The following is a 14,286-nucleotide window of genomic DNA, read 5'->3' as shown; positions in this document are numbered from 1 at the left end:
TCTATGTGGCTATGTTTGGTTTTTCAGTCAGTGAATTTTAAACCTACGAGTTTGACCACAGAAAGCAAAAAATGAGTAAGAATCCAGATCAGATTTCATTACCTTTCCCCGTGGGAGGAGGAGGCCCTGCCAGGAGAAATGTGATTTGGTAATTACTTTCTGTGAGGTGTGACAACAGTTTTCTCTGGTATCTGGGGACCAGGAAGGAAGGCAGCTTCTGTCAGCGGAGTCAAGTGGGTAGGGCTACCTGAGCTGTTTATTTTGGAAATACTACATCGGTAACCACTTTTGCCAGGAACATTCCTTGGAAGATAGTGAGGATCGGGAGATGCTGAACATTAAATAAAACATTGCACCATAAAGCATGCTATTATTTATATAGGGCAAACTCTCTGCTCCTTTGATGTCTGATAATGTGTGAAGGGACCTATGTTCTTTTTATCAGTACTGGGATTGAACTCAGGAATGCTCTAGCACTGAGCTACATGCCCAGCCTTTTTTTCTCTTTTTGTCTTTCCATTTTTATTTTGAGACAGGACCTTGCTAAGCTGCCTCAGCCTCTCCAATTGCTGGGCTCACTGATATGCACCACTCTGCCTGGCTGGACATACGGTTCTTAAGAAGGAAGGAATTCAAGACAAACTTTTACATGCCCTTCAAGTCGAAATCTCTTCGTGTAGAGAAACAGTCTATCTCAGGTTGTTCACTGACACCCACACAAGTCCAGTTAGTCAAAAGGTACACAGGTAAAAGGTATTGCCCTTCTTCAGGCACAGAAGCACCAAGAAACTGCGTGTTGGGGCGTGGGACATGTGTCAATGGCACAGTGTGTGCTTAGCACACACAAGACCTAGGTTCGAGCCCCAGCACCAACAAAATAAAAATTAAAAAAATAATAAAGAAATTGTGCCCACGTAGCCACATAAGATTTGGGAAGGTGTTACAACCCCTCCGGAGCCATGTCAGCCCCAATTAAAGGATGCGACCTTACCAACGTCTGCATTCAATGGAGGATTCCCGCCCCCTTACCTTAGCTAATTTCCGCCCTGAATTATTTTAGTGTTCTACAGGAAGAGAAATCATTCTTTTCATGGCGCTAATAATGTAAACAGGTCTACTTTTATTTCCATGGATGAAAAAATAATCCTGAAAAGGCCAAATTCTTTTTTTAAAAACTCCATCAATATTTTATATGCTAAAAATTCCATTAGAAGAAAGATGGTAGAATTTATAGCTATTTTTAAAATAACCCCTGACTGATTTCAATGCAGTAAAACACTACCACATTTTTCTGAGTCTGCATATCACCCAGCAGCACCCTCAGGAAAGCTTATACTTATGGCAAAGTCAGAGCTTTATTCGATCTAAACAATTTCTGTGGCACTGGGCAGGATCTGCTGGCTGTGGGCCCAGGATGTCAGCATCCTCAGCCCAGTCTGGACCAGTAGCATGCCAGGAGCTCCTCTCTCCCAAGGGTGGCTTGGGAACAGCTGGCTGTCACTGTCACATTGCTGTGATTTCAGCATCTACTGTACACATTACATTACTTCATTAAAATCCTTAGGATAAACCAGGTGCCATGGTGCGTGCCTGTATTCCTAGCAACTTGGGAGGCTGAAGCAGGAGGATTGCAAGTTCGAGGCCAGTCTGAGCAACCTATGGAGACTCTGTCTCAAAATAAAACAAAACAGGGTTGAGGATATAACTAAGTGGTACAAGGTTTGCCTACCATGTGTGAGAACGTATGTTCAAACCACAAAACAAAATACAAAATCCTCAGGGCAAACTTTTTTTTAACTTCAATACCATAGTCTCCCCTTACCTGGTTTACTTCCTCCAGTTTCACTTGCTTATAGTCGACTGTGGTTGAAAAATATTATTTGTCTTGGTTCTTCCAAGATAGAGAAACCAAACTCAGAGAACTTCTATTAAAGTATTGTTATAACTGTTCTGTTCTATTATTAGTAATTGTTGCCAATTTCATACTGTGCCTAATTTAAACATTAAACCTTCTCATATAGGAAAAACCTAGCACATATAGGGCTGGGTTTCACACTTCCACTGAAAGTCTTGGGTCATCCCAGGGGAGAAGAGAGCACTACCATATTATTACCCCTAGTTTACAGATGAGGAAACTGATTATTAAAAAGCTGCAGAAAGCTCAGGACTTTGCCCCAGGCCGCCTGGTTAAGAACTGGTAGAACCAGGACTCAGCTGCAGAATGGTGGCCCAAGAGGAAATCTGAGCAAGTGGAGATGCTTTATTTGGAGCAACAAGGATCTAAAATTTTAGAAATGCCAATATCTAAACACTGGAAGATTTTATAAATAAATGCAAATTTCCCATCTCTTGAAGAGCCATCAGATCTAGCAAAGGTCCCTGTAACTCCTCATCTGAGGAAAACTGAGGCTGCTCATCAGACGTGAGAACCACCAGTCCAGGGCCTGATCCCTCATTTAAATGCCCTTCCCAAGCTCTGAGGCGTTCGGGTTTGTGGTCACTGACTTTAACCCAGAGGTACGTGCCAGCATCAGGCCACCCCTTCCTCCTGTCCCACCTGAGGGACAGGGCAACATGAGATTCTTGTATATGATGGCTAACGCACGTCAAAAACGGTGAAAACTTCCTCTTTCAGTGTCTCTAGAGATTACGTGTCATTCACAGAGCACCACAGAAAAACCAGAAGGCATCGTATGGTACCAGGAAAAAAACCTCTAACAAAACTAAGTGAGCTGTATACTTTGACACTTAGAAAATCAGTCTAGTTTTGTGCAGTTTGATTAAACAATTTCTTTCTTCTTTAATTATAAAATCAGGTTGCATTTTAAAGGAAGTAAATTTATCTACTTATTTTAATTTTTTATTGAAGCATCTCCCTTTCCCCTCTCCTCTTCCCCTGGTCTCCCTTTTCCCGCTTTTCTATGGTCTCTTCATGAGATCTTCCCTTCGCCCCTCCCCCTCCTTTTTTTTTCTCTCTCGTTTCTACATCTGAGAGAAAACATAGGACTCTTGTTTTTTTGAGTCTGGCTTATTTTACTTAACATAATGTTCTCAAGTTCCATCCATTTTCCTGGAAAATGACATAATTTCATTCTTCTTTAAGATTGGGTAAAATTCCACTGTATATAAACACCACATTTGTCTTTATCCATTCATCTTTTGATCGACACCTAGATTGGTTCCCTAACATAGACTGACACACAGATTGGCTATTGTGAACTGTTATAAACATGGGTGTGTGTCTGGCTGCTGTGCACTGATTTTAGTTCTTCTGATTAAATCCCAAGGAGTGGTATACCTGGGCCATGTGGTAGGTCCATTCCTAGTCTTTTGAGGAGACTTCATCTGATCCAGAGCATCTGTACTAATAAACAATCTCACCAACAGTGTGTGAGCATTCCTTCCTCACCCCCACATCCTTATCAACATTTATTATATTTTGTGTTCTTAATGACTGCCATTCTAACTAGAGTGAGATGAAATCTTAGTGTAATTTTGGTTTGCTTTTCCCTGATGGAAAAAGATGTCAAACTTTTTTTTTTTCATGTATTTGTTGGCCATTTGTATTTCTTCTTTTAAGAAATATCTTTTTTAGTTTATTTTCCCATTCATTGATTGGATTGCTTTTGGGGTACCTAGTTATTTGAGTTCTTTATACATTCTGAGTAATCTGTCAGAAGAGTTTCTGGGAACTATTTTCTCCCATTCCGTAGGCTTTCTCTTTACACTCTTTTTTTTCTGAAGGATGTAAGTTTTAAGGAAAAGTTGTATTTTGTTTTTATTGGCATTTATTTATCCAGTAGGGAGTTCAAAATATCATTTCACATGTTCAGTGGCCATTTATTTTTCTTTTTCTTTGAAGCATCTCTTCATATACTTTGACCACATTTCTACTAGGTCATCTTTTCTTATTGATTTATAAAAGATTTGTGAATTGCATAGTTTCTTCCCTATTGTCTTTTAACTTGGTTAATTTTCTTTCTTTCTTTCTTTTTTTTTTTTTTTTTGCTTTTTGTCATCTAGAACTTTTTTACTTTCATAAAGTAGTATCAAAAAAAAAAAAAAAAAAAAACCTAAAATTGTGGCTTCCAGAATCTCTCTATTCTGTGATTTATTATTTTTCTTAAAACAGTACTTATTCATGGAGAAATTTCAGGTTAATTTTTACATTTAATACTTTAGTCCACTTGGGATGCATTTTTTCTGCTGAAGAAAAAAAAGGAAGAGCTGGTGTGGTGGTGCTTGACTATAATCCCTGTGACCCAGGAGGACGAGGCAGGAGGATCCTGAGTTCAAGGCCAGCCTCAGAAACTTACTAGACACTGTCTCGAAATGGAAAATAGTAAGGGTTGGAGACGTAGTACAGCAGTAGAGCACTCCTGGGTTCCATTTCCAGTCCCACAAAAATAAATAGGGTAAGAAATCCAGCTTATCACATTGCCAGGGATTTGCCTATTGATTATCATTTATGAGGAGAGTCACATATTGTCTACTGATTGGTAAGACCACCCTAAACATTTATCATAGCTATATGCTTGGATTCCTTTTTGGAATATTTGTGCTGTTTGATTTTTACTTATATATTCTTTGGGTCAATGCCAAACTTTTAATTAGGTAATACTGTATTTTAATATATAAGACTAATGACCCTTATAAGTCTTCATTTTCAGAATTTTATGGGTATTTTCTTCTTTTATTTTATTTTATTTATTTATTTTTTTGGTATGGGAATGGAATTCAAGGATTCATTCCAGGGCCTTACAAAACCTAGGCAGGCACTCTACAACTGAGCTACATCCCCCATCTGTTTTATAAAATTTTTAATAATATATTGATACAGGGCTAAGTGACCCAAGCTGGTCCTGAACTTTTGATCCTCCTGCCTCAGTCTCCCAAGTAGAGGGGATTCCAGACATGTACCACTGAGCCTGGCTCATTTTTTGTTTGTATATATGAAAGTTACAGATTATTTATTTACTTATTTATTATGGTGCTGAGGATTATTTTTAATAAACTAATCATCTTCCTAATTTCTTCCAGTGTTTCTAAAAGTTTTAAGTTGATTAGATTTGATTTTCCAGCTCATATAATCACATGATTAGCAAAAAACTGAAAAATATGTAATTTAGCTCAAACTAAGAAACCTTATAATCTTGTGTTATCCTATCTTATACTGAGAAAATAGAGAAAGTCACAGTGATCTGCCCTCAAGTCTCCTTTACAATATTTATGTCCTACTTTGCAAGAGCATTTGTACTCAAATGCAGATGCTTTTCTTTCTCCTGGAATTTTTCTTTTACAAATTCGAAGTGGAGAAGGGGTTGACCTGCTGCCCTCCATCACAGGGACAGCTATGGGGGGCAGGGGAAGGTACCTCTGAGCTATGATGACCTCTTCACTGGCTCCTCATTCCACCCTGGTCCCCTATCGTGGGTACAAACTCATCATGTCACCCCGCTGTTCCCAAACACTCTGATAGCTGCTCACCTTCCCCAGAGTCAAAGTCAATGTCCATCAGATAGATGATCTCAAGGTTCTTCAGAGCCAGGGCCTCTTGTCACCCATTTTATGGTGTGAAGGTTTATGTTTCCCTTAGAATTATACCTTGAAATCCATTTCCCAGGGTGGCAATATTAGGGGTTGGGGACTTAGGGGTGATTACTAGCGAAATTAGCTCTCTTAGAAAAGAGAACCCAGAAAGCTAGCGTTCCCCTCCATCACATGAGGACACAGTGAGAAGACACTATCTATGAATCAGAAAGAGAGATCCCTTCCTGGGTGCTGAATCTGCTGGCACCTTGCTCCTGGAGTCTCAGCTTCCAGAACTATGAATAATAAATCTTGTTGTTTATAAGCCACCAGATTGCAGAATTTTGTTACAGCAGCCTAAACAGGCTAAGACATGGTCCCTTCTCATTTTCTACCACTCTCCTCTGACTTACTGCATTCCTGCCACACCGACTTTGAACAGACTTGGGAACCTTTGCACTTGCTTTCCCTTTGCCTGGAACTCTCTTCCCTCACATCCATATGGTTTACTCCTTCAGTGTAAACTTTGCAGATTCCTTAGTTACCCTGTTTAAAGCTGAAAATCCTCCCAGCCCTGCCTTTCTGTATCCACTTGCCTTATGGCAGGTCACCAATAATTTTTTTATCATTTGGGTATATAATAATGCATTCTAATTTTATTTATTACCTGTCTCCCTCAACCATAATCCCCTGAAGATAGGATATATAGACATACAGATGTAGACAGACAGTTGTTTTTCATGCTTCTTCACTCCATCATATACAATAGTAGCCGGCACATGGTAATTTCGCAACAAATATCGGCTTAAGTTTTGCATAGGATGATAACAGTAAATTATAGGTATTAAAAATAAGAATGAAAATGCTGCATACTAATAGTATGAAAGGTACAAGGGAGAAACTGAATGAAAGTTTTCTAAGGTATATTGGTCTGGAGGGAGATTAGTATATTAACTTTGAATTTACTAGGGTATGCATAAGAAAAAATATAGAGGGGATAAAACCAAAAAGATCACTCAGTCACTTAAAAATATGAAGGTCAAAAATAAGAAAGAAGAAGAGAAAGAGCAGGATGAAAATAGAAAACAAAAAGTAAAATAATAAAAGTTAAAGAATCAGTAATTACAATAAACTTCAATGGATTAAACTTGCCCTTTAAAAGTGAGGGGTTTTTATTATTGAGTGTTGAAAACGAAGAAAATATGACTAATTGTTCTTTACAAGAAATAACCCTAAAACATAAAAACACAGAAAAGTAGAAAAAGAAAGTTAGAAGACATTTCAGGCAAATATTACTGAAAATACTGTGGTAATGTAACATGAGCGTTACCACTAGGGAGAATTAAATCAGGACACGATAATGACAGGGTTCAATTCACCTGGAATACACGGGGATTCTCAAGTTGGGGGCCCTAAATAAGAGAGTCTGAGTATATATAAAGAAGCAAATGTAGGAGAAATAAAAACGAAATAGAAGCACATCACAGCGTGTCCTCACCCATGACCCACCTTTTAAGTTTGGGCGTAATCATTTCGACTTTCTTTTCCAATAACAGCAGATCTCATGTTTGTGGTATCAAGTACCACGAACCAACCTATTTGATGCTCTAACCAACCCTATTTGATGCTCTGTGCCAAAGTCAGTGTCAATCCACACGCGTGCGGACAGGTGGGTGTGGTCAGTGCTGACAGGTGGGTGTGGTCGGTGCGGTCCTCCCCATTTTCCCTCCATCTGCCCCACACCTGAAGAGACCCTCACCTGGATGTTGAGCTGCTTGTCCTGCAGTGCCCTCTGTAGCTCCAGGAGGCTCCCCTTGAGGGTCCTCAGCTTCACGGCCAGCTGCTCGGCCTCATCCTTCGTGTGAGCCTTGCCCTCCAGCAGCAGGTTATCGTTGTGGACGGACAGCTCGGATAAGGCCACCACCTTCTGCTCAATTTCCACCAGCATGTTCTGGAACCACAGAAATAAAGTCGACCTTCACACATCCTGCCAGCCTCTGCAGAGACTGTTTCCCAAACACAGCCATCTTTCACCAAAATCTGACGTCCATGATGCTTTTGTCCTTGCCCCACGACCTTGAAGAAGAGTTTATAGATTTTTTTAAATTGCCTAAGCTTTTATAATTATCCCCTTTTTTAGGATTAGATATTATATAGAAAATACATAGGAAAAAAACACATGAGAAATACATTTTATATCTCCAACACATATGAGGAAAGACCTGCCCTAGTGTTACCACTTTTTTATTATTTTAGTGTTAGATTATGACACTTGTAGCTAATAATATAAAGAAATCACGTGATCAACATTTTCCTTGTCAACTTACAAAAAGGATCCTCTTTCAAAACATTGCTTCTTTGGGTTGATGATTCTTCTCAGGATGCTCTTCTAATATCTTGTTTTAGCATCACAGATTTTTTTTTTTTTTTTTTTTTTGGTACCAAAGACTGAGCCCAGGGGCACTTAAACACTGAGCCACATCCCCAGCCTTTTTTTATATTTTATTTAGAGACAGGGTCTCACTGAGGTGCTCAAGGCTTCGCTAAGTTGCTGAGGCTGGCTTTGAACTGACAGTTGTCCTGCCTCAGCCTCCAGAGCCACTGGAATTATAGGTGTGCACCACTACGCCCGGCACATCATGAATTTTTTAACCTTACATTTCCTTACTGATTCCTTGTTTCTGTGACCACTCTAGTGCTATAGGGTTTTCTCTAAAATGGAAACTAAATCCAGAGAAAAAGCAAAATCATCTCCTTCTTTCACCATAGAAGCTCTATAGTAAGAAAAATAGCAAGATATTAGCACCAAAACAGACATGCAGACCAATTTGGAAAAGAACAGAAGACACAGAGACAAACCCACATTGATGCAGTTACCTCATTCTAGAAAAAGGCTACATAAACATACACTGGAGAAAAGTCAGCCTCTTCAAAAATGATCCTGGGAAAACTGGAAATCCAATGTAGCAGAATGAAGATGAACTCCTATCTCTCACTCTGCATAAAACTAAAGTGTCAAGGACAATGGCTCCTAACTCCACTCCATCCTGTCCATCATGGAAGAAGCCCTTCTGGTCCTGGCCCCCTTTACCCGTGTGACTAGAAAATAAAGTAAAGATGGGCTACTTCATCTTGTTAGAGGTCGGATCTGGTCAGATCTGGTATGGTCCCATCTGCCACACCCCCTCCCATCTGAAAAAATTATTGGCTCTTGTGTGTTTATTGACTAGATAAGTTTATGGGTAATTAATTGATTTATAGCCAACATCACCCTCCAGCAGTTAACCCTTTTCTCATTCATGTTGACAGACTTCCTCAACAAGACTCCTAAAGTACAAGAAGTAAAATTAAGAATCAATAAATGGGACAGTATCAAACTAAAAAGCTTCTTCACAGCAAAGGAAATAATCAAAAGTGTGAAGAGAGAGTCTACAGAATGGGAGAAAATCTTTACCATCTGCACCTCAGATAGAACATTAATCTCCAGTATATACAAAGAACTCAAAAAACTGAACACAAAAAATCAAATAACCCAATCAATAAATGGGCTAAAGAATTCAACAGACACTTCACCAAAGAAATGCAAATCCATGAAAATACAAATATATTACTGAACACAGGAAAATTATGTCAGAGTCATTCTACTGTCTTCCTTTTCCTAGCCCCTCTTCCTTCATTCCCCTTTGCCTATTGTCAACAAATATATAAAAAAACGTTCAAGATCCCTAACAATTAGAGATAAAATTAGAAATTAAAACCCCACTGAGATTCCATCTTGCTCCAGTCTGAATGACAACAATCAAGAATGCAAGCAATGATAAATGTTGATGAGGATGTAGGGAAAAAGGTACATTTATACATTGCTGGTGGGACTATAAATTGGTGCAACCACTCTAGAAAGCAGTATGAGATACCTCAGAAAACTCGGATAGACCCACCATTTGACCCAGTTATCCCATTCTTGATATATACCCAAAGGAGTTCAAATAAGCATACTACAGCTACAGAGCCAAATCAATGCTTATAGAAGCTCAATCACAATAGCTAAGCTATGGAACCAACCTAGGTGCTCTTCAACAGATGAATGGATAAAGAAAATGTGGTATATATACATAATGCAATATTATTCATCCATAAAAAATGACTTTATGACTTTTGTCAATAAATGGATGAACCTAGAGACTATCATATTAAGTGAATAAGCCAATCCTCAAAAATTCAAAGGTTGAATGTTCTCTTTGATATGCAGATGGCAACATACAAGAAGGAGTGGGGGATAGAAGTACATTGGATTAGACAAGGGGGAATGTAGGAAGGGAGAGGGGATAAGAACAGGAAGACACTAGAATGAATCTGACATAATTTTCCTGTTTTTATATGAGTAAACCACCAGTGACACTCCACATCATGTACAACCACAAGAACTGGAAGTAATACTCCATGCATGTATAATAAGTCAAAATATACTCTATTGTCACATATATCTAAAAGGAACATACAAAAAGAAATAATTAACTCTACCCAGAAAAAAATTGTTTTTATATTTGTAAATTCTGAACTCCTTAAGGCATACTTTCTAACTTTTATTCAATCAAGTAATTTATCAATGAAAAAGAATAATTTCCTTGTGCAAAATTAGAATTAGGGTTATCCTATCAACTCTTTTTTTTTTGGGGGGGGGGCGGCAGTTCTGACCCAGTTCCTTGTATATACTAGGCAAGTGTGTTACCACTGAACTACATCCTCAATCCAATTTTGGATTTCATTTTATTTTGAGACAGGACGGGTCAGATGCCCAGGCCTGCCTGGAGCTCCAGATCCTTCTGCCTCAGCCTCCTAAGTGGCTGTACCTGGCCCATCCCAATTATAAGAATATATCTTCAAACTGAAGAACTGGAACCAAATTGAACAGCAAAACTTTAATTGAAATGAGGATTAAAAAATTATTTCCTGAAGATTATTTTGAGAAATTAATATAATTCTATGCAGGGCTGATTTTTCCATTAGGCATGACAGGCACTGAGGGCCCATAATGCTTTTTAAGGTTCAAGAAGATATTTAATTTTAATTTCCTTAAAAAATCAGAAGAAGAAATACATATAATAATATGAATATGTAGTAATGAATCCACCCTAGTTTGTACTAGTCTTTGTGGCATTTTTCATGAAGAAAAGCGTTTATGAAAGAAAGGTACCCTGGTCCATAAAAGTCATGCAGTGACTCCAATTCTACCTAATAGTATTAATTATACCACTGCCTTAATACTAGATTTTAATTGTCTAGATTTTAAACTGGCTTAATGTTAGATTGTATTGATCCACTGATTACAGTGCTAGGGATCCAACTCAAGGAAAGAACTCTACCACTGAGCTATATCCCTAACTTTAATTAACTAGGTTTTAATTGGTTTAATTTCTAGATTTTAATGAATTTAAATTTAAAATCTAACCTGATATGGTAATTAATTTTTACTGTTTATTTTATTTGTTCATTTTTATGTGGTGCTGAGGATTGAACCCAGTACCTCACTCATGGTAGGCAAGTGCTCTGCCTCTGAGTTACAGCCCCAGGCCCTCATTTTTATATTTTAATAAACTGTTTGCTTGTGTACTTTCAATTTTATCTGCTTCTAGTGTCTTAAAATAAGGCCAAAACACTACTTTAATACTTTGTAAAAGTCTTGGAATATGCTGTCTAAATTATTGCTTCATGCCTGACTATAAAAATAGATTTATACAAAAGAGAAGAGTGGCAGTAATGACAAAACATAGTTTGAAGTCCCAGTTCAGGTGTTAATTTCAAGTGCTAAAAAGGGAGGTTAAAGATAGATGTCTATTTTCAAACTAGAAACAGCAGGAAAGAAGATACACAGAACAGAAAGCACTCACATATGACTGTGTCTACAATCTCGACAGAATAATAATGCTTTAAACACTTACAGAGGAGTTTTCCTAAGGTATTAAAAAACCAAAAAACAATGATCAATATTATTAATCTCCAATTATAAATAGGAATGACCAATGCAGTATATCACAGTTTAAAAATAAAGACAGAGTCAGGTGTGGCAGTGCATTCTTGTATTCCCAGTGACTTAGGAGGCTGAGGCAGGAAGAATACAAGTTGGAGGCCAGCCTTGTCAATTCAGTTAGACACTATCTCAAAATAAAAAAATAAAAAGGACTGGAGATGTAGCTCACTGGTAAAGTACTCCTGGGTTCAACCTCCAGTATCAAAAATAAAAATAAAATAAAAATAAAAATAAACAAATAAAGGGAGAGTTAAATAATTATAGATATTTACACATTTCCTCTGATTTAAAATGGGAGAAATATGGAATTGTGCATAGCGATATTTAATCCTGCAGGTTAGGTAGGGTTTTCTAGACACTTCCTAGTTAATTCAATGAGAGCATTTTAAAGCATACTTCACCCATATGTGAAGTCTAATATATTGACCATCATTGAAGTTGGATGATGAATGCATGGAAGTTCATATCTATTCTATGTTTATTTGTGTGTTTGGAAATTCCATAGTAAAGAGGAAAGAGATAATACTAGAATAAAAATCTTAATGCAATTACCTGTCACATTAATCCCTAGATCCTCAACATGGAAGAAAAATTATATATTTCAAAAGACCACCTCTCACATTTGGTCTCCTGGTCTGCCTAAAACTGATGGTTGGAAAAATTTTCCAAATATCATATCAGGATTAGAACCCCAATCAGAACAGTCTCCTAGGGATGCTTCTTGTGTTTATTCGCAGTTTGACTCCACGATACTAATTCTTCTCATTAGGTTTGCATTTTTTTTTTTTACCACAAGCACTTGTGTATCTATGGTCTTTAAAAATGTCCTTTTGGAAACAAACAAGATTTTCTAGAATAGATCCTTTTAGTAAATCTTTTTCAAACACTAAGCCCAAGTTTGGGTTTTACTGAGGCTTTATAATGAACTGGTATGTACTTAGGGCATCTTGCATCCATAACAAGACTTTTTGCCAGTAGGCCTTCTGTAGTTCAGACCTGTGCTTTGTGGGGTTGGCACAGTCCTTTGAGACCACTTTTGTACCTGGCAGTCCACCAGCTGGGCCTCCATGTCCATGGACTCTTTAGGTGAACTGAGTGCGACGTCCAGGGTGGCCTTAGTGCTCAGGAGCCAGTGGTCCAACTCGTCAGCTTCACAGCGATACCTCTGCAGGGCCTGCTCCTGCCTCTGCTCCTCTAGCTGATCATTCAACTTCTCCTAAACCAAGAAGCAGCATGTAACTGGAGTGGCTGGGAGGGAACTCTTAAGATTCAGCACAATAGAGCAAAGGTTCTCAGCTCTGGCTGCACACCTGGGAAACTTGAAACACCACAACCACCCCCCCACCCCCCGCAAAAACCTATGCTTGGATCACATCCCTCAACAGAAATTCAGAATTTCTGGGGGTGATTCTCAAGATTTTTTTTTTTAAGATTCCCCAGTGATGTTAATGGGCACCTAGAATTGAACGCATCATTCTCAAATCAAATCACATACCTATAGGACCAGAAATAATGTGAATGATGCTGCTGATTATATCAACTGAGTGGCTAAAGCTGTCCTCAAACTTGGAACCCTTCTGCCTCTGCCTACCAAGTCACTAGGTGCTCAGCTAAATACCTTATTTTAAAGATTATCTTATTAATAATTCATTTTTATTGTTTTTAAATAATAATTTTTATACATTTAGCATGGAGATTAGTAAGTAGGGCAGACATATTAATTTTTAAATTTCTCCTAAATTAGAAATACAAGGAAAATATAATTAGATGAATATAAGTAAATTTATAAAGAACCTACACACCCAGCAATAGGGTCATGGTAAACTGAATTACAGTATAATTAGCCAATTAAAAAAATGATTTTCTGCTCATATAATAAGAAATGTATTGGGAACCAATGATGTGGAGATAAGTTGCTGACCCTGGAGGTACAATAAGCCAGACATTAGGAAGTCTCTGTGAAACCATGGTCTAATCGAATTACAGAAGCAACAATATGAACTTTATAAATGCTCCTCAGAGCCAAGAATTACAAGAGAATAAATAAAAAGAAAAATTGCGGATCTCAGCATATATATGAATGCCGAAATGTGTCTATGTATGGAATAATATTTAACTTAGGTAAGGAGAGATCCAGAATTGCAAGAGCATTTTCGTGAATAGGTGTGTTTGAATTGGTGCACAGAGACTAAGCGGAGTCAGGCTTTACTGTTCTAATAACAGGCATCGGGCCCTCCTATTTAAACACAGCACACCCTCGCAGTGCCTTCGCCAGGGTCAGGTCCCCCAGTGCGTGCTGGGGTCCACACCAGGTCTCTGCCTGCAGGGAGTCGGTCGGGGAGAAAGGACCCAGCATGGCTGCGCCCTGCGCGACCCCAGGGCCGCTTCTCGGGCTTGCAGAACCCTGAGATCCCGATCACGGCGGGAACGTGCACACCTGTCAGCTGGACCTGGCGTCAACTCAGGAGTGACCTGAAGAGGCCATATCAGCCTCCGCCTTACCTCCAGGAGCTGCCGCTTCCCCGCCGCCTTCATCTTGATGGTGGACATTCGCTCGGCCAGGACGGTGAGCGTGGACTGCAAGGCCAGCTGCTCAGCGGGGTCGCACTCTTGAGACTCGGACACCAGCTCCTCCGCCAGCGATGACTGCAGCGCGTTGATTTCGTCCTGGAGCATAAGGATCTCGTCCATCAGGGCCTGCAGGAAGAGCGTCACGCTCATGCACACGC

At 38.9% G+C, this 14,286-nt stretch overlaps 1 protein-coding gene across 3 annotated transcripts in view; it reads right to left on the bottom strand.

Moving 5' to 3' along the window:
* SYNE1 (spectrin repeat containing nuclear envelope protein 1) overlaps positions 1 to 14,286 on the bottom strand; it is a gene marked incomplete at its 5' end in the record, with an annotated part of 439,816 nt that overhangs the window by 118,387 nt on the left and 307,143 nt on the right. For all 3 annotated transcript variants that reach the window (XM_079147948.1, XM_079147944.1, XM_079147943.1), the window contains 3 exons: positions 7,289 to 7,480; positions 12,600 to 12,773; positions 14,060 to 14,254. In XM_079147948.1, coding sequence (XP_079004074.1) covers positions 7,289 to 7,480; positions 12,600 to 12,773; positions 14,060 to 14,254 — 561 coding nt within the window. The remainder of the gene's footprint in view (positions 1 to 7,288; positions 7,481 to 12,599; positions 12,774 to 14,059; positions 14,255 to 14,286) is intronic.

The sequence above is a fragment of the Sciurus vulgaris genome, assembly GCF_902686455.1.
Source record: "Sciurus vulgaris genome assembly, chromosome: 7".
Taxonomy (NCBI): Eukaryota; Metazoa; Chordata; class Mammalia; order Rodentia; family Sciuridae; genus Sciurus; species Sciurus vulgaris.
This window is presented reverse-complemented; position numbering and strand designations above follow the sequence as displayed.